This window comes from Marmota monax, unplaced genomic scaffold (genome assembly GCF_021218885.2).
Source record: "Marmota monax isolate L192 unplaced genomic scaffold, Marmota_monax_Labrador192_F-V1.1 WCK01_AAM20220418_F8-fsc00656, whole genome shotgun sequence".
NCBI lineage: Eukaryota > Metazoa > Chordata > Mammalia > Rodentia > Sciuridae > Marmota > Marmota monax.
The window spans coordinates 114,018-139,006 of NW_026694899.1; the positions used below are offsets into that span (position 1 = coordinate 114,018).

The 24,989-nt window shown below is 39.4% G+C and overlaps 1 protein-coding gene across 1 annotated transcript in view; it reads right to left on the reverse strand.

The window, feature by feature from the left end:
* The window catches only part of Abca13 (ATP binding cassette subfamily A member 13), a gene marked incomplete at both ends in the record, with an annotated part of 188,208 nt that overhangs the window by 100,985 nt on the left and 62,234 nt on the right, over positions 1-24,989 (reverse strand). Inside the window, 5 exon segments of the mRNA XM_058573520.1 lie at positions 7,829-7,968; positions 11,049-11,226; positions 12,184-12,348; positions 15,840-16,034; positions 24,284-24,405. Coding sequence (XP_058429503.1) covers positions 7,829-7,968; positions 11,049-11,226; positions 12,184-12,348; positions 15,840-16,034; positions 24,284-24,405 — 800 coding nt within the window.

The window sequence follows — 24,989 nt, forward strand, 5'->3', positions numbered from 1 at the left end:
TGTAAAGAATCCCCAGTGCAGAACCTGTGCACATCCAACCTTAGGCTGGCTCTATTTATAGACTGTAGTCCTGGACAGCTTCTGCTGGCTAACATTTTTCATCTTTGATAAGTGTCCAAGACAAGCACTTTCATTTCTATTTAAGTTACTTAATCACCAGGCTTTATGCCCATTTGGTGATAAAAATAGAAACAGCCTTGTATCAATCTTTAACCTTTGTGACTTTGCTCTCATCCTCCCAGAGAGGTAGCTCTGAAGACAGTCAGAGGTCTAAGGATGGGTGAAATGTCACACATTGCTACACAAATGAATAAAAAAAAAAAAAAGGGTTGTCAGTGCCTTTAATTAGCTAACCAGTATCCCAGACTGATGATGGTAAAAGCAGCTTTACTGTATAAGGTTCTTATTGCTTGACAACTAACATCATAAATGTGGCCAATAAAAAGAACCCTGGGCACAGAATCCACCAAACTGGGATATGAACCATGCACTTTCATTTACTAACTAATAAACTTGGAAAAGGAAACCTCCCCAATCCTATTTTTCTAATCTATAAAATCAGTCCAAGAATGATTATCCAACCTGGTTCTTATGAGAAATAAATGAGATTTCATTTGGAACAGTGTCCACAATGGTTCCTCAAACCGTGCAGAAGTAAACAGTGATTCTATCTATGTTTGAGGCAATAAAATTGTTAATATTAGAGCCCCAGAACTACAAGCAAATGTATTTCCCATTTCCCCCCCTCTCTCTCATTCTAGATTCAATCAAAATACACTACAACAAAGAGATGAAACTGAAAGTCAACCTTTCCCCATTATAATCTGACATCCCAGTCCCAAAGCTTGAAAGGAACTCCTTCCGGTCTTCCTCACCTGCACTGTCATGCAGATGCTGTCTCCTTCCCACCCAAATCAGTTACTCTTAGAGTAGAAATTGAATTTTATCCACAGGTGAATCCCCATTTAGAGGAAAAAAAACTGATATATTGCCGAAAATAAACCACTGACTATGGCATCAAAAAGAACTAGACTCAGGTGCCGTTTCTGCCACCTACTGGGAGAACTTGACAAGGTTACTTACACCTAAAACTCAGTTTTCTCCCTGCAAATGAATAGACAAACTCTAGATAGGGCAGAGGGGTAGGAGGGGAAGGGAGGGGGCATGAGATAACTAATGATTGTGGAATGTAATGATCATCATTATCCAAAGTACATGTATGAAGACACGAATTGGTGTGAATACACTATGTATGCAATCAGAGATATGAAAAATTGTGCTCTATATGTGTAATAAGAATTGTAATGCATCCTGCTGTCATATTTAATTTTTTTAAAAAAATGAGGGTGACAACTGCTAATTCCTATAGTAAATAGGAGGCATACATGAGGTTTCCAGTGAGTGTAGGCTCTTAACCATGTATTAGATAATTTTCCCCCAATATCTCTCCATCTGTATCTACTCAATATATTTTAATAAGTTAAAAATTACATTTAAGAATTGATGAGCTTACTAGTCAATAGTCTCATTTCTTAAAAAATAAAGCTAGGACTTATTACTAGCTGTGCCACTTGTTAATTTATCTTCTTGAAATTTGCAACATACCCTTTCTTGCCCATTCTACAATAAAGGAGCTGCACCCTTTCATCTTTCTCCTTGGGCAGATAGCACAACATTAAGCTTTGCCAGTATATGACACTGGAGGGATAATGGAGGAAAGATTTTCTCTTCTTGATTTGAGTGTGCTACTTCTGACAGGCTCCTTACTGAGCAAGTCCCTGGCATCCATTTTTTCTGCTTCTGGGTACCTGCTGTGGGCACAGCCAGCAACCGATAACATCTTCACACACAACAGATAACATCTTAGGGAATGCGGCTGGTGCGGCATGTTCCCATGAATGACTTCCCCAGGCACATCATTGTGAACCTTCCAGAGTTGGAAAGTCTAGATATCTGTCACAATATTCTGTCACTTCAGATTGAAAATTCTCAGGTGCTTCAGTGACTTATCCCACCATTCAGCGGGCCATCGTTGTACTCTCTCCAGTGATGTATGGATCTCAATCCAGAATGGAGAAGCCATTTCCAATTGTGATCCTTCCTTGAGTGTTCTGGGCTCAAACTGGGATGGGAGCTCTCCCTTTATCTGCCATTTCTGCATTCTTTGGCATCCTCTTTATTATTATAACAATCCCATTACTCCATTATCTTTTTATAGTAATATCATTTATAATAAACTTGGCATGTTTTCTCTTTTTTCTGCTTAGATCCTGAGTGATACACTGGATAATAACAAAATGGACACTGTGCTCAGAAAACATCAAAAATGCAGATACCATGAAATAACTTAAGAAGAAAAGGTCAAAAAAAATCTTAACTACATCAAGATCACTTAAAGTATCAAAAAATAAAGTTTTAAACACAGGCATTTTACAAAAGAAAAAAATAACAGAAGTGGGAAGCCACAGGAGTTAATCCTGGGAAGGTTGATGTCTTGATGGCCTCTGAAAGGTAGAGCTCTGCACAAGAGTCATAGGTTGGTCACAATCCCGAGGTGGGGCAGAGGACAGGGGGCCACATGGTTCTCACCCTTTGACTCATGTACCCAGTACAAAGTTCAATTTGCAGAAAGTAATAGACTCCAGGAAGAGCTAGAAATCAAACATCATTGACCAGCTTCCTTGCTACCAGCTGCAAGCCATTGTTAGGCTGCAAAAATCTGCTCAGGCACAAATCAGTAGACCCCACACGGACAGGTATGTCAAATGTCTGCATCAGTAACTTCAGAGAAAACTATTGTCAGAATAAAAAAGACATTCTTGGTTTTCTGACACAGTAGTTCTCTAGTGACCAAAGGGAAAAGGAAGTAACACTTAGCTCTATTTCTGCGAAACATTTTAATTAAGAGAGCAACTTGAGCAACCGCTTCTGCTATAATAGGGAAGGAGACAAAAACCTTCATACTTCCGTGCAATTTAGCAAGATCTTCATTACAACCATTTGCACCACTGCACTGTGCTGGCTCTGCAGTGACACAGGTGGGTGAGACTGGACACAACTCTGGTGAGTTCAAGGGGTTCAAATCTAGGATTTCCTTTTACAGATGGACGAGTCCTCCTTAGAGAAGCAATAAGCCTGAGGTCGCATACCAGAGTTAGGAATGGTAGGACCAAAATCTAGCTTTCCCAACAGACACATTTCTAATCGTGACATCATGCTTCCTAGTGCTGACCATGATCTTACAGATTTCCTGCAAAAATGATGACTTTGTAATGGAGAGAATTACATTAATTAAGACTAAGTAACAAACACAGACATGCATCACCTAACTAACAGGACCCATTCTGAGAACTGTCATCATCAGACTGTCATGTTGTGCAAAAAGCACAGAGTGTTCTGACTGAAACCTAGCTGAGGGAGGCCTGTCAAGGCATGGTCAACACAAGATGGGTGAAGCTGCTGCAGATGTAGCACGGCATGCTGTTTTACAGCACACTTCTTTTCCCCACAAGGGAAAAGAGTACACTCTAAAATAACAATTAAAACTCTAGCATACTAAATACATAAATCAATGTCATTTATTATTATTATTATCAAGTATGATGTACTGCACAGTTGTTTGTTCTGTATTTTTATAAAACTAGCAACACAATAGGTTTTTTCATACCAGCATCACCACAAACATATAAATAATAAATAACAGTTCACACTGTGACTTTATGACTACTATGTCATCATGAGACCATAGGAACTGTTCAGCTCCATTATAATAGACCACCATAAATGTGACCCATCATTGACTGAAATGTTCAGATGTGGTGTATGATGGCATTTAATATTATCCATCACTCCAACAGTATAGATCATATGACCCAAGTGACAAAGCAGAAACTCTCTGCCTGCTGTGTAGGACTTGAGACCATGTAGACTAGAATGAATTTTCATAAAACTGGCCATGACTGACAGCTAAAATAATTCATCCTGGCTACAATGCTGTCTGCTCAGTTGCCCCATGATCTTCAACCATATAGAATAAATAAAAAGGTCTACACTTTTATCCCTACCTGAAAAATCCAACAAATTATTAAGCAAGAACCAGTGAAATCTTTGCTTATTATTTCAAAATTCTCATTATCCTCAGAACACACAAGGAAAGTACATCTTCTCGCCCAACTCTTCCTAGGCCCCATTTGCTGAAAAGAGTCACTCCAAATTTCTACTACATTGACGGTATCTCTTGTTGAATTGTTTCTTCAGCTATTTTCCTTCTATTTCCCATTGCAAGACAAGACCTTCCAAAGCAGACACATCATGCTTTGTTGTATGGAAAAATATAGCACAGTATGTGACACTCTAGAAATATATTGCTATTATAATGATGTTAACATGGAATGATATATTATGTAATCATAAAGAAGAAATTCATAGGCTCTTCCACTGAACCACATCCCCAGCCCTTTTTATTTTTTATTTTGAGACAGGATCTGGCTAAGTTGCTTAGAGCCTTGCTAAGTGGTTGAAGCTGGCTTTGAACTTTCCATCTTCCTGCCTTAGCCTCCAGAGTTGCTGAGATTACAGGTGTGCACCACCACACCCAGCAATCTCTGTTTTTTAAATGGTAACTATAGCTCATTCAGTGTATTGTGATATTGATAAATTGGGATGTTTCTGTTACTTTTTATATTCTATCCTATTCTTAAGACATTTTTTTTTATTTTCCCACCTGTTTTTAGGATTTGTTGATGTTTCCTTTTTTTTATTTTTCTCAGTGTATTTTTTCACTTTTTTGGTGTGGATATCATGCCCTCTATATCTACTGTTTTAGTGATTGCCCTAAAAATATTCTCTAAATACTTGAGCTTAAAAAATCTAAATTGAATATTTTAATCCCCTTCCTGAAAAATACTCCTTATACTTACATAGTATTGCCCAATATTTTGTGTTCCTTTTTTAAATCTCCACAAATTAAACATCATCATAATTAATGTTTTTTTACAGACAATGTTCACTTAGGTTTACTTACATAATTACCATTCTCTGGGCTCTCGAAACCTTTTTATGGTTTTTTATTGATTTTTTAAAAAAATGACAGCAGAATACATTACAATTCTTATTATACGTATACAGCACAATTTTTCATATCTCTGGTTGTACATAAAGTATGTTGACACCAATTCGTAGCTTCATATATGTACTTTGGATAATGATGTCTATCTATCACATTTCACCATCCTTGCTAATCCCCTGCCCCCTCCCTTTCCCTCCCACCCCTCTGCCCTATCTAGAATTCATCCATTCCTCCCATACTCCCCCTCCCTACCCTACTATGAGTTAGCCTCCTTATATCAGAGAAAACATTTGGCATTTGTTTTTTTGGGGGGATTGGCTAACTTCACTTAGCAATAGTTTCTCCAATGCCATCCATTTACCTGTAAATGCCATGATTTTGTTCTCTTTTATTGCTGAGTAAAATTTTATTGTGTATATATGCCACATTTTTTTATCCATTCATCTACTGAAGGGCATCTAGGTTGGCTCCACAGTTTAGCTATTGTGAATTGTGCTGCTATAAACATTGATATGGCTGTGTCCCTGTAGTATGCTGATTTTAAGTCCTTTGGATACAGTCCAAGGAGAGAGCTGGGTCAAATGGTGCTTCCATTCCCAGATCTTATTTCATAATCCCAACGACCTTGGGACAAGTATGCTGTGCTAATTGTATTGACAATTAATCTAAGAATAAGAGAATTGTACCATTTGCCACATCTTGACCCTGGTGAAAATGGTGATTTCTCCTTAGACCCTCTCCTCAATCAGCCATCAGCTTCACCCCAGGAGAAGCCTCCATCAATTCCTGGCCTGATTTCCATGGTCTGAGTAGGTGTGCATCTGCTGGACTTAAGGCCTGAGACTTGAGACTCTAGATCTGGCACTTTAGCTTAACTTTTTTGTAGTTGCTTGTTTGGGGAATGTCTGTCATGAGCCTGTCATGTTAAGTGTGTTTGCAGGGGTTAGAGTTAACTTAGAATTGTTTGCTTTAGATTGATTATGTCTATTGCAGTACCTAGCATTAAGGATTCCCATTTTCTTGATTAAGAACCTATAGAGTGAAATTGTATTGAGTGATTTGTGTGAATAAAGCATTGAAAAGGGGAAATAAAAGAAATTCATAGGCTTTTTTAAATTTGATATAGTTGATATAGAGTCATTCTCTGAAATTCCTAAACTATCTAGGACCCTGATAAATTTAATATACTAAAAGAGTTACATAAAATTGGCTCCAGCCCTGGCCTGAGCATCTCTCCCTAGCACAGACATGGAATAACAGTTGGGGGCAGAGTTCTCTTGACAGCAGGGATAACTCATGTTCATAATCTATTAACTAAATAATTGCCATTCCATTATGAGAGTCCAGACTTTTTGCAAATATTCTTTCAAAACGATATTTCCAAGATTTAAAAAAAAAAAAAAAACGTTGTAAATACCATTCAGCATATGCAAAGATAAATGTAGTTCCTGGGGTAAGTAGTAAGGACAGAAAGCTTCCAAGTAACTTAACTGTGACCTCACATAACGCTATGAAAACTACAAACACTATAATTTCTATAGTGCCTTGTGGGCCAGAAACAGGGAACTTGTAAAAGTGAATTTGATCAAAAATGACTTATGATCATATGATCACATGGCACTTTTAGGTATTTAAGTTGTTAATGCTATTTGAAACATAGAAATTGACAGAACAGGTTTCTCCTTTTCTATGTGTGACAGTAAGATCAAGTCATTCCCAAGTCCTTGGTAAAATGTCCCCCTTTGAGGTACCTACAGGCTCACAAGCCACATGAGACAAGAAAAGACCCCAGGAAAAGATCATTAGAAAAGAAACCAGACAAGGAAAAAACCCCAGACACAATTGTTGAAGAAGAAATTGCAAATATTGATAATAATATATTCTGTGATAAACAGATTCAAGAAGTTAAAAATATAAAGGAGGGAAAGCAAGCAGAACCTCCCAATGCAGAAATTCCTGATGGGGAAACTCTTTTGGCCACTTCATCTCATCTTATTCTCCACAGGGTCAAATATAGCCTCATGCTGAGTTGGAAAACACCACTTACCAAATGTTTACGAATACACCAGTTTGTATGTGCTATGTCTGCCTTTCTTAAGTACCAAATGCATGGACCCAAACAGATTAGCTTTTGTTCTCTGCATTTTCCTGGAATTGTTACCCTTTGCCTAACCTGAAACTGCCCTCCTTTCTCATCTTCCTTGACTTTTTTTTGTTGTTGTTGTTGTTGTTGCTTGTTTTGTGTTTTGTTTTGTTTTGGTTTGGTTTTGGTACCAGGGATTAAACTCTGGAGGGCTTAACCACAGAGCCCCATCCCCAGCCCTTTTTATTTCATTTGGAGACAGGGTCTTGCTAAGTTGCTCAGGGCCTCCGTAAGTTGCTGAGGCTGGCTTTGAGCTCACAATCCTCCTGTCTCAGCCTCCTGCACTGCTGGAATTACAGATGTGTGCCACTGTGCCCAGCTGTCCTTGACTTTTAATATTAAAGTTCTATGAGTTCAGTACATTCATGATTCTAAATAATACTCCCTGCCTCCAAAGTATCCTCTAAAAGATGGACTTAATAATCCACATCTCACAACCAGAGTAACAGAAACAAACAAACAAAAATCCTCACACCAAAATAATTAGTAATCAACATAAGAAAATTTTATATAATCCAGTGTAATAATTATGTGATAATTATGTTTGACATATTTAAAGATTTCTTCCTGGTAGGACCGATGTATGGTAAATGAGATTCCCATTCATTTTAACTTACCTTTTGAATGACCTTATTAATCTCTGAAGTGTTGGGTGTATACAGTATTTTTCCATGTAACATAGGCTTTAGGAAAGACCACACCAAAGCACCATTTGGAGACTGGAGAATTTGTTGGTAAAGGTTCAAGCAAAATGGTGCTGTCACAATTAAGAGAAAAAATAAAAATGTTACATAACACAGATGCCCCAGGTTAAGAGAAACATATTTACAATTCCACAATACCTTCATTTCAATGAATGAAACAACTCTGAGCTTGAGAACAACTCTGAAAATGAGGATTAGTGAAGACAACAAAAATTATTAAAATGAATAGCCTTAATGTGTGCCCATACTAATGAATTACCCTAGTAATTTGACAGCTGTCCAAATTATCCATGAGCTAAGGAACATACTAGCCTACTGCCTCTGAGAACAGTACATTTGACTCCTCTTCCTCTATCTGCAAACTTACATAATCCCATGTTCCCAGTTCTACCAGTACTCTGTCTTTAGTGACACTCTAGGCATAAATACATAAAGACAAATTGTGGATGTGTAGGACAATTCTTACACAAGCCCTTGGATGGCTGCCTTATGTATTCTCCTGTTTTCCCATGAAGACAGAACCTATGAATGTGACAGCTTGGGAAGTAAACCAGGAATATTTTTTAACTCTCACCTTTTCAAACTAAGTGATCCATAGAGTGACGGTACAGACACTTGAAAATGGAAATGGCAATTATTTTTTTAAATGAGTTTTTAATCAAGAAAATTCTCATTTCAATAGTCACAATATTGCGACCTAAATTCACTTTTTCTTATGGAGTCAGCTTTACAAGTTGCTCCTGGATTTTCTTTCATGCATCTATGCAGAACTATCAAACTTGGCGCTTTTGATACATTAAATCATTTTATTTTCACTCAAATACTTAATTCCTCATGGTGGTTCTCATTATTTTTGTGAGACTGGATGACTGCAATTAAAAGTTCACTTAAATTAATTGTCTAAATCAATAGGTAATTCATTACAACAATTAGTAATCAAATATTATAAGGTTTTAAACTAACAATAAGTACATTAATATAACTAGTTCTTTTACCCACAAACAGAACACTTAAAATGGAAATTTATCTTAGCCTTAATATTATGATTCATAATATCAAAGTTTGAAAAGTACTGTTGTAATCCTATTCAGTGTTGATTTCACCTTTCCAACTTCACTTGAACAGAAAAAAAATTACTTTTATCCCAAATACAATAACATTAATAAAATAATATCCTAAAATATAAATTAAGAGCATGACTACATAACACATTTTAAAGCATTAACTATGGAGGTTGCTCTATATTTCATCAACTTACTCTTTTTACATTGCAAGCAAAAATATGTGGTAGCAATTTATATATGTTAGAAAAGACATGATCGTTTTATGTGCAGAACAAGGATTTTGAAATCAGGAAACCTGCCATCTGCCATCTGTGAGCTGAGTGAATTTAAGCAAGTCATTTAATGTTTTTAGATCTTCCAGCATGTCTTCTGAAGAATGAGAGTACTGGTGTTATCCAACAGTTCCTGTGACAATCATCTCAAATAAAGTATGAAAGGACCAACACAGAATGATCCTCAATGTTGTTAGCTAATGACTGGATGGCTGGCTGGCTGGCTGGATGGATGGATGGATGGATGGGCAGAAAGACAGTTGAATTAGAGGGACAATCACCCTCAATAATCCCAAGCACAAAACAGATGAGAAAATGAGGATTAGTGAAGACAACAAAAATTATTAAAATGAATAGCCCTAATGTGTGTCCATACAAATTAATTACCCTGGTAATTTGACAGCTGTCCAAATTATCCATCAGCTAAGGAACATACTAGCCTACTGCCTCTGAGGACAGTACACTTGACTCCTCTTCCTCTATCTGCAAACTTACATAATCCCATGTTTCCAGTTCTACCAGTACTCTGTCTTTAGTTACAGTCTAGGCATAAAATACATAAAGACATATTGTGGATGTGTAGGACAATTCTTACACAAGCCCTTGGATGGCTGCCTTATGTATTCTCCTGTTTTCCCATGAAGACAGAACCTATGAATGTGACAGCTGCCCCACTCAGAATGAGATTTCATAGTCAAGAGAAGGAATATTGAAGATGTAAATAAGATCCCTTAAATTGCTGACTTGGAGTTTATCTAAGGTCTAAGCAATCAGGTATCCTGTCTGAGCAATCCAATAAACTCTTTAAAAGAGACTGGAAGCCTCAGAGCCAAAGAGATACACCTCTGGCCTTGACATTGCCTCCCCAAGTTCTATAGCTGCAAGGAAAATAATTCTACCAACAACTACCTATGAGCCTCATGTGAGCACCCAGCCAAGACCAACCAACTCCTTCATTACAACTGTGTTAGAGCCTGAGTAGAGGACTTGCCAACCAGTGGCTGGGTGCTGACCTGCAGAAACTATGAGATGATGAATGTTTGCAGTCTTAAACCACAAAGTTGCATTTATACTATTGTGCTAAGCAGCTAAGACACATCATCTCCATTGTACCTTACATCAATCTTATGAGGTAGGTCTATTATTTCCATGTTGTATGTAGAAGAGAATAATATGGTTCAGAGGTAGAAAACAATGTGACCAAAGATGCACAATGTGTAACTCGTGGGGCAAGTTGAACAGTTTGAGCCAAAACCCTCCCTACCATGTTTACTCTGCCTTTGTAATAAAATGTATTCACTGGGCTGGGTGTGTAGTTCAGCAGGAGAGCATTTACCTAACTTGAGAGAGGCCCTGGGATCAATTCCCAGCACTGCAAAAAATTAAACAAAAAATAAAATGCATGCCCCTAATGTGGGACTAAGGAAGTCACTCATCAATCTGCTTCCATTTGAAATGAAACTTTGTAGACAAGATCTATAGGAGGCCACACAAAAGTTCTCTTTGTATAATGCTGCTATTTTGCAGAGGCCAAAATGTTCAAAGTCTTCACCAGCGGGACGCTCACCAAACCTACTGGTGACACAGGTGAGAGGCTCAGTTATGCTCAACAGTACTGGGACATTCCAAGGCCACCTGCTATGCCAGCACTTGGTGACTGCACTAAAACTGAAGGAGGAAATTCTACCACTGTTATGTACCACCAGCATTTTGCACAGACAGAATATTCAGTATGATACAGGGCTAATTATTAATACACAATTTTACCTAAATAAATATTGATTACTACTGTCTTACTTGAATCCTCAGGAATGTTGAATTTTTCCTTGTCATCTTCCAAGAGCTCGTTAACTCTGGGCAAATTAAGGAACATGTTATAATTGCTAAGGAATGATGCCTGGTCCTTGCAAACCAGTTTCATCACATTCTGCAAAGAACCAAAGGCTGAACTTCTAGCCTGGTCATTTTGGGAAACCTGAAAATTTAACAAAAAGAAATTGCAATTATACATTGACTTGAAACAATTCTCTGAAACACTTCTGAAAAAGTAGTCCCTTCTCCAGCTAAACATGTAAGTTCTTCAGTGAGTTAAAAGAACAGAATCTCTACTTTGAGTCTTTTCTGTCCTTGGGATACATTCAAATCATTGCAATGATTTGTCTGGCCAATGTACCTGGTAAAAGAGGAAAATTTCACCCACCAGTGAGTTCTTATTGTGTGTCCAGTAATAAATTATTAATCCATAAGATATCACTAACTCAGTGACAGCCTTAATGTGTATTTACACTGCCAAATTACCCCGATACTTGATAACTATCCACATTATGCATCAGCTAATGAAGATACATGCCTCCCAGGAAGCTCAAAGGACATTGTGATAGAGCTCCTCATTCTATACCTTCGACTCTACACAACCACCCACTCTTTGCTCATCTCTGGTCATTCCATCCCAGGCAAAGAGACTTCCAGCAAAAACTAATATCAAACTGCTAATCTAATTCAAGCTTGTGTTTGCATTTTCAGAAAATGATCTGTAATTTGTTAGCCAATTATTTATATGTAAATAAATGTTTTAAGGTTCTTGAAAGCAATTTGCTCTCTGAATTAAGTTAAACAGGCCCTTGAAATCTCATTTGTGCTAATAATTGAGTTAGTAATTTTGTACTTCATAGACAATGCATGAGCTCTCCCAGCCTCCATAATGGTGGGATGTGGATCAACAGCAACTCTGTCATCTGTTTTTTAGGGAGATGCCAACCCTCACTCCATTATGTTGTTGCCTCCAGAGACATCAAGAGACACTCTCATCCCTATATTTTGTTTTCCAATATGAATTTTAGATGTTTTTGAAGAGAAATAAAGGGAAAAGGGAGCAAATGCAAAGAAAGAGAAAATTTGAACATTTCCCCAGGAGCAAAGATCAAACATATACCTGTCCAAAGTCCGGCATATCTAGCAAGGCAGTAATTTTAAATGTGTGAAGAAATTCAGGAAGGTATTTGAAGACATGCTGGGCTCTGGCAAGTAGGGCACTGAGGCTGGAAATGACATCCAACAGGGAGTTGAGCAAGCCATTTGCTTCAGAAGGTATAAGAGTCTTCCAGGACAAAAAAGAGAGCGAGAGAGAGAGAAATCATAAAATAACCAACATTGTATTTTTACTCTCACAAGCATCTTTTCAGCACTGAAAACTTTGCTATTTGATTTTATTCTCTCTTCAACTTCATAGACATCTTTGCTGTACTCTATAAAAAATCTTCTTTATTAGAGTAGATAAAGCTGTTTTATTAGAGCACATTAAGTGGCACCAGTATTTTTAAAATGTAAACCAGGAACAAATGTGATCTATGGTTAAAACTCAAATCATTTCAAAACATTTCTTTTTGCATCTTTGGGGTGCCTAAGGTGGAAATTTGAGAAGAGGCTGAAAAGAAAACAATGCTTTTGTGTGAAGCAATTTACATTTATCTACTGCTCCACTGTATGTACTACATGCACTCATCATCTCAAGCCTTCTAACACTTTGGGGACTGTGCATGGTAATGCTCATTTTGTGGATTAGAAAACTGAGACTCAAAGACAGGAAACGTTTCCTGAAGTCTCAGAATGGTTTAGAGCTGGGAATTTAGCCCAGGTTCTTTAAAAACATAAGTGCTCTTCAAGAATAGCAGAATGAATCTGACCTAACTCTCCTATGTACCTCTATGAATATACCACAGTGAATCTCACCATCACATACATCCACAAGACACTAATCATAAAAAAGAAAAAAAAAAGTTAAACAGTTTAAAAGATCAGTAAAGCAGAGGGAAGGGAGCAAGGGGCAGGAAGAAGAGACTGAATTAGAGCAAATTATATTCCATGCTTTTACAATTATGTCAAAATGAATCCTAATGTTATGCCTAACTAAATAGAATCAATAATTTTTTTAAAAAATCTACTTGTGCTATCACCCTGTGCCTTGGTATGTATCCTACGTATTATTTGCATATTCTCCATTCTAGAATGCCAATTCCCTGGAAGCTGGACTTTACTTTCCCTGTGTTGATCACATATGTAGCTAACAGAGATAGAAAAGCATGTGACAATATTAGTTGCACAATAAATATGTATTGAATGAATGGTTAAATTAGCAAACACCACCTCTTTCTATAGGTGGGAAAAGTTCGAGGGAATTTCCTTCTTCCACATGTCATTTGCATACTGAAAACAGGGTTCTTTGCAGACTGAAGCAAATAACCCCAAGGTCACTATTTTATATTTCTGCTCATTAGAGTTCTGCTCCTGCCACTTAGCTGTAAGTTCTGTGGCTAAATTTTGGGGACATGAAATCACAGTTCCTTCCTTCACTAACATTCTGCTAATAACAGTGAGGTCCTGTCCATTAAGACAATAAAGTTGACTTAGGCAGGAGAAACAGCATTAGCTCTTGTCAGGTTTTATATTTGACTTTCTAATTACAGCTACAGCTAGAAGTGGCAAACAGCAACCCTGACTTGGGTAGGAAGTGACTGGGATTAGTCAGGGCACTGATGGGTGAATGTGCACAAGTAATCCAGCAAAGCATTTCTTAGAAAAGTCTTCAAGAATTCATTGTCAGCCAAGTGAAACAGATAGTGTATGAGCTTGGGTGCACTGGAGTTACACTGGAACCCTCGTGCCAGTGCATGGCACTGGAATTTGGTCTTCCCTCCCAGCTCTGAGCAGTATCAAATCAACTTTCAGAAAGCTGTGTACATGGAAGGTTCCTGACAGATAAGAGCATTGTTATTAACAGTGATAACATCTGCACTGTGTCTGGAAGACTGAATCGAATCTACTATCTTATCCTCCAAAGAAATCTTGGCATGGATGATGGCCTTTGTCAAAATAATTACTTAGGTGCTCTGAAGTACTAATTTCAAATCAGGGACTTCTGGCACATAATAGAGTGGCCAATGAAATGCTGGTGTATTGATGACCCTACATCTGCTTCCCAAAAGGCATACTGTAAAGTTGGCAGAGAGGGCTGTGGTGAGAGAATGAAGAAACTAAGTATTCATTCCACCAAGAAAGATGTGGGCTCACAAATTATGAAGACATTTAGGAAATATTCATCCTCCTCGAGGCTTTAAAATGCACTCATTCTGAAAATTAATATTTGTTCTTGGCATGTGTACACACCTGCACACTATCCAATTATCCATTGGATTTTTTTGAATATTATAAGTGAAGGATACCATTAATGGATGGAATAGTGTTTCTACCCATTGCTGACCCCAAAACTCTTCTCTGTGACTTGAAACATCCACAGTAACCTTGCAATACTGCAACTCAGACATTGTAAAATATAAAATATATCCCTAAAGGGAGAATGATGGACCTTTATCCAAGATCATGCCCCAAGAATGAAGGCTGAGGTTTCTGCAAATATGAGTAAAGATTCAAACTGTGCAGGCCAGGAAAGTTTGGACTTTGGGAAGGAGGAACCCAAGAGCAGGAGACCCAGGCTGGTCCCAGTGGGCTGCCTGGCACCTGTAGAACTGGGGTTTGCCCTAACTCTATTGGCCTTTCACCTTCTCAGTTCTATCCTGCAGACATTACCATCTCAGATGCTTCCCTGCCCTGCCACTGTGTGCCAGGGTGTCATGGGGTAGGTGAAGAACTGGCCACACAGAGACATGGCATTGCCCATCCTGCGCAGTGCATAATAGAGGCCTCAGCCCCAGCTGTCATAGGAGTAGAGAAGTGTGAGCCATGGTATGGGAGGGCAGCACCTGATTGGGCAGCTCAGGAGTGGACCAGGATCAACCCACCTCTGCCAAACACTCCAGGAATGTGGCCTTTGGTGAGCAGGGAAACCTGGTGCTAGGCGTCATGGTGGTTTTGTTATTCCTTTCTTACTGATTCTATAACCTACCACCAACACTGTCCAAGAGACAGAAGTCCCCATGCCCTGTCTCCAAGGTCACCCTGCAGGGTCTCCTAAACACCCCTTTATTATAAAAAAGTTTCATTGAGCCCCAGAACCAGCAAACAGACGACACTACAGGTAGCCAAGGCTGCCACAGAGTCACATAGAGACCAACAGGTCTCATAGTAGCTGGTACAGTCGGGTGTGGACATATATAGATTTAACCAACCCAAAGACAGACAACATTAAAAAAAAATGTATGTATACTGAACAGATACGGATTTTTTTGGCATTATTATCTAAACAATATTGTATCACAACTATTTACTTATCATGTCACAATAGTTATTATAAGTAGTCTACAGATTATTTAAAGTACATAGAACTGGAGATGCGGCTCAGTTAGAGCACTTTGTGGGAGGCCCTGGGTTTCATCCTCAGCACTGCAAATAAATAAATAATATTCAGGAGGATGTGTAGGTTATATGCAAATACCACACCATTTGATATAAGGGAATTGATCATCCTCAGGTTTTAGTACCTCCAGCAAGTCTTGGAGTCAATCCCCCTTTATACCTGGGGCCGGAAGGACAGAATACCAAGGATGAGGATGACTGCATAAACTACAGTCTCATCTACCCAGCCATGGAAGCACCTCCTCTGAAGCTTAACACGTCCCAGCAGATTCTCCTTACTTTATAAATGAAAGTCCGCAGGTTCAGGTTCTGACTCATCATCACAATCAGAGGATACGCTTTCGACCCGGGAAGGCCACAGAGTTCCTTCATTGCAAACAAAGATGTTTTGTCTTCAGGAAATGTCAGCAGGAGGCGAAGAATCTCTTGATCACACTTTCCAGACAGAGCCATGGCAAGGGCACTGGAGAGAATCTGTTTCAAAGCAGGAGGGTCAGAAGTGACTAAGCCTAGTACCTTATACCTGGGGTCCAGCAGTCTCGGCTTTCTCAAGAATGATCTGCCAGGGAATAGGACCCCAGGGTGCTGAAAACTCACTCACCTGTCAGCTTCCTATCGCTGTGACAAAATGCCTCAGACCGATTTGGGTTCATGGTTTGAAGTTTCAGTCCATGGTCAGTTGGCTGTGTTGCCTTTGGGCTTGTGTTAACCAGAACCTCATTCAGGAAGCAGGTGGGGGAACATAGCTGCCCACTCATGGAAGCAGGAAAACAGAGAGAGAGGAAGCAACAGGCTCCTAATATCCCTTTCAGGGCCAAGCTCCCATGAGGTCACTTCCTTCCACTAAGTTCCACCTCTTAAAGGTTCCTCCACCTCCTGACAGCACCACTGGCTGCAGACTAAGCTCAAGTCTGAGGGATATTCAAGATCCAAAGTATGGCAGAGCTCAACCCTCCTCTGTGTTTTAAACATTTGAAATGGAAATGTTTCTGAAATTGCACATCATCCTCTGACTTCTTTATAGCTTACTCTTATTTGGGGGCTGGGGAGCTCATTACAAACCTCATCTCTCTGCAGGGCTCACCTCCTGGTAATGCCCTCCCACCTGCCTTTGGGTCTTTTCACTGTTAGAGATGTAAACTGACATATAATATTTTTTTTTTTGCCTCTTCCACATCTGGATTGAAAACAGTATTCCCAGGCTTGTCTTAATTTTTTTAAAAGTAAGAGCAATTGTGAATTTTGTGGCTATAACATTGGAATGCATTATCACTATAATACACTGACTTTGGTGCTTAGGTAAATACCAAGAAGTGGAATAGCAACCCAATTCACAAAAGCCAGTTATGGAACCAGCCTAGTGTTCATCAGTAGATGAATGGCTGAAGAAAATGTGGTGTATATACACAATGGAGTTCTACTCAGTCATAAAGAAGAGTGAAATTATTTCATTTACTCTTAAAGGGATTGTACTGGAGACCACAATGCTAAGTAAAATAATTCAGACTCAGAAAGAGTCTAATGTTCTCTTTCATATTCAGAAGCTAGAAAGAAAAAACTGAATTAAAAACAAGGGAAATATCATGGAAACATAAGGGAACTCCACAGAATAGACAGGGTATCACAGAGGGAAGGAAAAGGGAAAAAATTGGTGAATACAATCCACCAAATTATTCAATAGGTAGGTATGAATACATCACAAATTGATGCAACCACTCTGCAAAGCAGTATGGAGAGTCCTCAGAAAACTTGGAAAGGAACCACCATTTGACCCAGCTATACCGATCCTCGGTTTATACTCAAAGGACTCCAAATCAGCATACAGTGACACAGCCACGTCAATGTTTACAGCAGTGCAAGTCACAATAGTTCAACTATGGAACCAATCTAGGTGCCCTTCAACAGATGAATGAATGAAGAAAATATACACAGTGGAATATTATTCAGCCTTAAATAAGAATGAAATTATGGCATTTGCAGGTAAATGGATGGAGCTAGAGAATATCATGCCAAATGAAATAAGCTAAACCCCCCAAAAACAAAAGCCAAATGTTTTTGTCTGATAATAGAATGCTAATCCATAATGAGAGGCAAGGGAAAATGAAGAAACTCTGGTGTGCAGAGGGGAGTGAGGGGAGGGGAGCAGGCGTGGGGAGGGCAAGGACGGTGGAATGAGACAGACTACTACCCTATATATACCTATGATTACACTACTGGTATAAATCTAAACCATATTCAGCCAGAAGAAAGAGAAGTTGTGCTCCATTTGTGTACAGTGTATCAAAATGCATTCTACTGTCATCTGTAACTAATTAGAACAAATAAAATATTGTTGAGTGTGTGTGTGTGTGTGTGTGTGTGTGTGTGTGTGTAGAGAGAGAGAGAGGGAGATCAGTAGAGTAGAGGAGGGGACTGGAGAAAGAAGAGGGGAGTGAAGGGGAATTACTAGGGAATGAAATATAGTAAATAATGTTGAGTGCATTGTGAATATATCACAACGAATCCCACTACTATTTCTAATTATAGTACACTAATAAAACCATAATTTAAAAAAATAGAGCAAATAAACTTGGAAGGAAGAACTGAGGAGACAGCCTGTATCAACACCTGATTAGAATTACATATCACTGTCAAAGGCCCTGAGGTGCATCTTCATTTCAGCATGCCTTTCATTTAATGACTTTGTAAGACCTCCACTTAAAAAAAACAAAATAAAACAAAATCTGTAATTCTTGTTGTGTGTTTACACTCCTGATGGATAATATTGCTGTGAAGCTTGCAGACCAAGTGAGGTCTAAACGCATAAAACTTGTGACAAGAGCTACTTCTCGCTTTATAGGAGCTCTGCAGTCAGGTGGGGCTTACAAAATGCCTTCATGTGCCACAAAATGTCAAAAAGAAAAGGTCAAGTTGTGTGTGTGTGTGTGTGTGTGTGTACTTCATCTACAAAGTAAGGAGAACACACAGAGAAATTTATTTTAAGTAATTGGCTCATGCAATTACAGGAGCTGCCCAGCCAAAAAATCTGCATGGGGGGGGCGGGGCAGCAGACCAGGAAGCCCAGGAGGAACTGATGTTGCTTCTCAAGTCCAAAGTCTACCTATTATGGTTTGGATATGGTGTCCTCCAAAAGCTCCTCTGTTAATGCAGGTATGCCCAGAGGTGAGATGTTGGATTGTGAGAGCTATAACCTGATCAGTCCACCCTAGTTTAAATGGACTAATTAGGTGGTGCCCATAGGCAGGTGGGGCAGGGCACAAAGAAGTGGGTCACTGGGGCATGCCCTAGAAGAATGCATCTTTCCTGTGGTCCTTCCCACCTTCTCTCCTCTGCTTCCTGGCTTCCATGAATGGAGCAATGCTTCTCCTCCTCCACACCCTTCCTCTGTGATGTGCTGCCCCCCACCTTGGGCCCAGAGCAATGGGCTAAACCTCTGGAAGCTTGAACCAAAATAAGCTTTTCCTCCTCTAAGTTGTTCTTGTCAGTTATTTTTGGTCACAGCAATGAAAATCTGACTAACACACCACCAAAAAACAGAAATTCTTATTCTTTAGGGGACCTTGGTATTTTTTTTTTTTCTTGTAAGGTCTTCAACTGATTGAATGAGGCCCATCACATTTGGGAGTGTTGTCTGCTTTACTCAAAGTCTGCTGATTTAAATGTTAACCTATCTAAAAAAATAACCTTCACAGGAACATTTGGAATAATATTTGCTTTCATACCTAAATAATCGAACCCTTTTTCATATGGGTTGTGCATGTTGCAAACACAAGTTGGCAAAGCTTTTCTTAATGCCTCTGAAGGGAAGGGTGGTTCTGGGGGTATTCTTCTAGGAGTAGAATATGGCATCCACCCTGGGCTTTAGTTAGAGTGATCCCTCTTTTGTCAGTACTACAAAATGAGATAAGGTATGAAATTTTCCTAGGAAATGGGAATCATCCAAATCCAAAGCCTTGACCCCACAGAAGTGGCTCCCAGCTTTTGTGAGCATCAACCCAAACTGGCCCAATGAAAGTCCTTCTGTTTGCCATAGAGCCTTTGTCTTGGTCCTTGTCCAGTTTATCATGCAATGATTCCAAGGCAAGGACTTGGAATTTAGTGCCACAGCACAAATATTTTTGTACATCTTTTTTACCAAGCAGGGAGTGCCCAACACCCTACCTTCTGGGGGATTCACAAGAGCAACAGTTTTAGCCACATACTTGCTTCTACTGCTTTTCTATGGTTTTTCAAATTTTATCATCTGTCTTTTTAAAATCTTGTGACCATTTTTCCTGTTTGAAAAGCACCTGAAGCAAGTGGGCACAGGATGAGTAAAAATAAACCTACGATAACACTGTTTTGCTTGGTTGGAAGCAAAATGTGTGATTTCTGATCGTAGCTCAACAGGCATCTTGCAACTTAAGCTGTGCTCAGGCTGATTTTTTTAAATTACCAGGAACATGGATGCTGAGTTCCTGATACTTTTCCTATGGGTCCATGTTTGGTTTGGATAGCTGCAAGAAGACCAGGGTCCCAGAGAAGATGTCACCCCACCCCCATGAGCCCTGCACACCTACTCAGCAGCTTAAGATATTTGATTTATAAATGATGATCATCCCCAGGGGAGGCATTTGCAGTTTTTAGCAGGAGCTTGTTTAACAGACATCTGCTGACAGTCTAGTCCTGGTCAGAGCAGAACATGGGAGATGGTCTTGGTGTTGTCCACCTAGTGATTTTAGACTCAGAGGTACAGAGAAAATCTGAACAGGATGGCAGCTCTCAGCATCATCGTGAGGACAGAGGAAACACAGTGATGCCCAAGATCTAGGACTATCAGGAAGAGCTGCTCTATCAATTTAAGCTTTGTGAGCCAAGAAAACAAAATTGGGTCAAATAGGAGAAATAGTTCTTCACATTTTAAAGAGAAGTAGTGTGGCTCTCTGCTCTGCATTGCAACTGAGCTCAAATCTGCTGACATGATAAAGAGACAGGTGCAAGAGAGCAGCAGGAGAAAGGAAGCGACAGCTCTGAGGCTGCAGAAGGACTGAAGCCACTGGGTGGAGAGCCTGTGGTAATGAATTTGGAGGAGAAACAGAAAGGCCAGTATTAGCTGAATTGACTCCATCTGATGCTGACATCAAAGTTGCCAAATATCTGCAAGTCTCAGCTACATGACTAACAACTGGGGTGACAACAAGATGCCAAAGGATTGTTGGGATAATTAAATGAGATACAAAGCTCTCGGGACAGAGAAGAGTACTTCTAAGTGGTCAGCAACCATCCTTCTTACTGATATGCTCTTAAGCAACTACCAGAAAAAATACAGCTTTGGCTTACAGCATATTGCAAGAAAAAGATGAATAAGAATTAGATAGAGCTGCTGATTGAGAAAGATAATTGCATTTTAGAAAAGAGAGAGAAGGTACAGCTAATTAATTCCATCTTTGTTCCAGTATTGCTAAGGAGAACCATTTTTGCACTGGAATGTATAACACTCATCTGAGGCTGTGGGCTACCATCAAATGCTGTGCCCAGCCTTGCACTGCACCCTGGCAGGTGGCCTCTAGGGCAGGGTAGCCCACTGAGACTAGAACTTGTTCTAGACAGCAACCAGAGCCACCATCTGGCAACCCTCCCCACCCAGCCCCCTCTGCCTCCAAGTCCAGACCCCTCTCTTCTTTCCTATCTTCAGGAAGGGTCATGGTTCTATCTATAGTTGTTTTAAGAAGTCATGGAGAAAATGAAAACAACCTCAGTTTTCTTGTTTGAAGTAGACTTTGGAAATTACTGGCGGGTTATAATATCAGCCCTGGAACAATTCTGATTGTGGGCTAGCCAACAGCTGACATCCACATAACCAGCCCTATCAAGGTGACAGGACTCGCCAAACTCCGTCACTTCTACTCACAAGGAATAACGACGAGACTCGGAATACCTTTTTTTTTTTTTGAAGGGATCTCCAGAAAGAGATCAAAACTCTGTAGGTGTCCCCTCTCCCTTCTTCCTTAAGAACTATGGCAGGGGTGGAGGTAGAACAAATTTATGAAAATTGTCGAAAACACCAAGGTCCTCCAAACGCTGGTCAGATGTTTAGCATAGAAAACAAAGGGGCAGTAGACAGACCCCTTGAGCACTCTCTGTTTGCGTCCTGATTCTTTGACCTCTCTGTTGATTTTTAAAGAATAAAAAATTGGCTTAACACAAAGAAGCAAATCACCATTGATGTGGATGAAAGCTTAAGACACAGGAATCCAGCATAAAATGAAGAGGTGCTACCAGGACAGGGTAGAGGGGACAGCAGCCCAGGATAGATGGCAGGGCTAGCTGGGCTCCAGATTCTGCAACTGGGATTTTAATTGGGTGGTGCTGATGTTAAATAATGAAGCTCTGCAAGAGAAAGGAGCTTCCCATAGATACCCACAGCTGGTTCTCTGCAGACAAGCAAGGGTGGAAAAGAAAATGACTCGGTATCAAGGTGTCAGCCTGCCTTGGCCTCCTTCTGCTCATTCCTGCTCCTGGTCCTTTGATGCAATGTCCCAAGCCCTGTGACTCTCAGATCATTCCAGTCTGGCCTAGATGTCATGTGCTCAGGGAGGCTTTCTAGAGCTACCTATTCCCATCCCTGTGATAAATGCATGTCCTAGAAATTTCCAGATTCTTCACTTACACTGCCATGATTTATTACATTTTTACTGGGTTGTTACAGAGGGTTAACTTCCCAAGAGTAGCAAATTAAGCCCCAGCTTTTGAAATCATGCCTGAAATGCAGGAAGCTCTTAAATGAATGATTAAATGAATGAATGAATTAATTAATTAAAGTAAGTTTTCTGCAATTTTTCCAGAACCTTACCACCATTCAGGCTAACCTCACTTCAGGCACTCCCTGCAGGCCACCACCAACTTGGATTATGGATACAATGTGGTCAATTTGCAAACTGACTAATGCAACTACAGTAGAGAAGCCCAGGGAGAAAAATAAAGAAAGGGTACCATAAATTATATGATGCTGCTGCCCACCTAGCAACCTATAAAAACTGGAGCCCAAAGTGCTACCTCCTAACCTGACATAAAATTCCTTACCTACGATCTGTGCATGCATGCGGGTTCATGGATAGACTTACATATCAAAGCAAATAACTTCATTATGTATTTGAAAAGCATAAAAGCAACTTTTTATGTCCCTCCCCTTTATTTGACGGTCCACCCATTTAAGTGACCACAATGAATTACACTGACAAAAATGCAGAAACTACCAAAAAGTGTATTTTTTGGTACAAAACTACCAAAAAAATACACAAAATACACAAACTACCAAATAAATAAATAAATAAATAATCACTGCAAAACCTTTCCATAGGGCATATCACCATTTAATTCAAGCCTCCTCAGGACATAGCCCACTCATGATAGAACATCAGTGACACCTGGTGGCTGCTTGCTTAAGCAGGGAGCAAGCATCAAAAACACCTATGTCCAAACCTAAGATGTATCATAAGACTTTGGATCTGAAAGGACCCCAGAAATTAGGTGATCTGATGTTTCTTTTAAAGCCATCCTAGGTAGCTACTCAAATTAATTTAGTCACTAGTCCATTTACCTGTTACAAGTTCTGGTAACTCTAAGATTTCAAAGGAAAGCTAATCACTATTTCTATCTAAGGTTAAAATAATGAGCTAGGTGAAGAAATGTTACCACTGCTCCCTGAAATTTCACCACTCCCCTCACCTCCACTATCACTCCCAACATCTCCATGCATATGTGGTATTTACTGAGTTGAATAGATACTAGGAAAAGTAGATATTAGGTGTCTTACTTTCTAACTTGGTAATACTACAATTTGAATTTTAAATACAAATCTACTTCTTTCTTAATTTAGACTAACGCTTAAGGTACTCAAGGTGCATTAGCCCCCCTCTAATTAACCATAACTGACATGCAAATAATGTGTATGGCGTCCCAACTGATAGTCAATGCAAATTTTTTTTTTTTTTTTTGTAAGCCAGTTTAATGATTCTCTATTGAATAGAGTAAGACTCCAACTGGGAATGCTGAAAAGCAACTGCAAAGGACCCCAGGGATATCTGCTATGGCCCACGCATAATTTCCCTGCTCCCCTCTTCTGAGATAAACCACGCCTCAATGCAACCCAATATGTGTTACTCATCCTTGGGTTTTTTGCAATGGCTTTTTAATAGTTTCATCACTTTTTTCAGCTGCCTTCACCAGAGCGTCTCAATCACCTTGGAGATGACGTGGCCTGTCATTACTCATTTGCCTTTGCAAGTCACTAACACAGCACACTGTCAGATTGTGCACTGTCACTCTCCACTTAAATGATATTGGAGTCCATTTTTAAAATATTTTCAGCTGTTTTGCTTTGGGATATTTTTTCAGTTTGATAACAGCTATGGAAACAAGCAGAGGCACCCTGGCATGTCCTGCATCAGAGTTAGGGATTACAAGGAAAAAAAATCATCACCAGTTTTATCCTTTCTAATCCCAAATGAAGACAATATTATGAAATTAAAGACTCCCAAGGTTTTGTCATGAGACAGTGATATCCTTTGGTTCCTTGCTCATTTTCTCATTCCCTTTCTGCTTTCAGTTATATCATTTGTGCAGCAACCCGCTCCCCTAGCCATGGGGGAGGACAGAAGGAAGAGGAGAGAGAATAACACAACACCAACAGCTTCAGGCTGGGGGCCCCGTAGGTGGGCAAGCACAGAAGCAGCAGCCTGTACCTTTGAATGGGAAATATTTGCTTCTAAGATACTGTGGATGGTCTCATCTGAGATGTGGATAGAAGAGCGAAGATCTTTTGTGAGCTGGGTGATGTTCTTCATCAAATCTTTTACTTTTACATCTAAAAAATTAGCAAAAGGAATAAAATTTTATTTTTTTAAAAAGTTCCAATTATTTCTGAATATTTTTGTGGTAACAAAATTTGATATTAAAATCTGACAAGGATAGTTTCCTCCACGATGACCAGTTTAGAGAAGACACTGAATAAAGTTCCATCTTAGTCCTCTTAGGGCAACTGAGATCATTTATACTAGAAGTAAATCAAGACCCCAGGATATATAGTATTATCTGGTCAATTGTTTACTCATTCAAAGACCTGTATATTTTAAGATTGACTTGAAAAAGAGCTTTATCTTAGGGAACAATGATCAAGTCTCTTAAGAAACTCATTTCTACACTTGTATCTGTTTATCTCATTTTGTAGCAAGAGGAGGGTCACTTAAGGATTTTCCAGAATTCTTCAGATTTAGCATATTGATTCTGCAAGCAGCTTTGTGAGTTGTATATACAGAGCAGACAGAGAAGCAGAAACTAATAGGCGACATTTGTCCAAGGAGACAGAACTAGAGCAAAATCCAGACCACAGACACTTCTCTTCCTTCTCTGCTTGATTTTTTGGTACCCCAGGATTTGAGAATTTTCCCT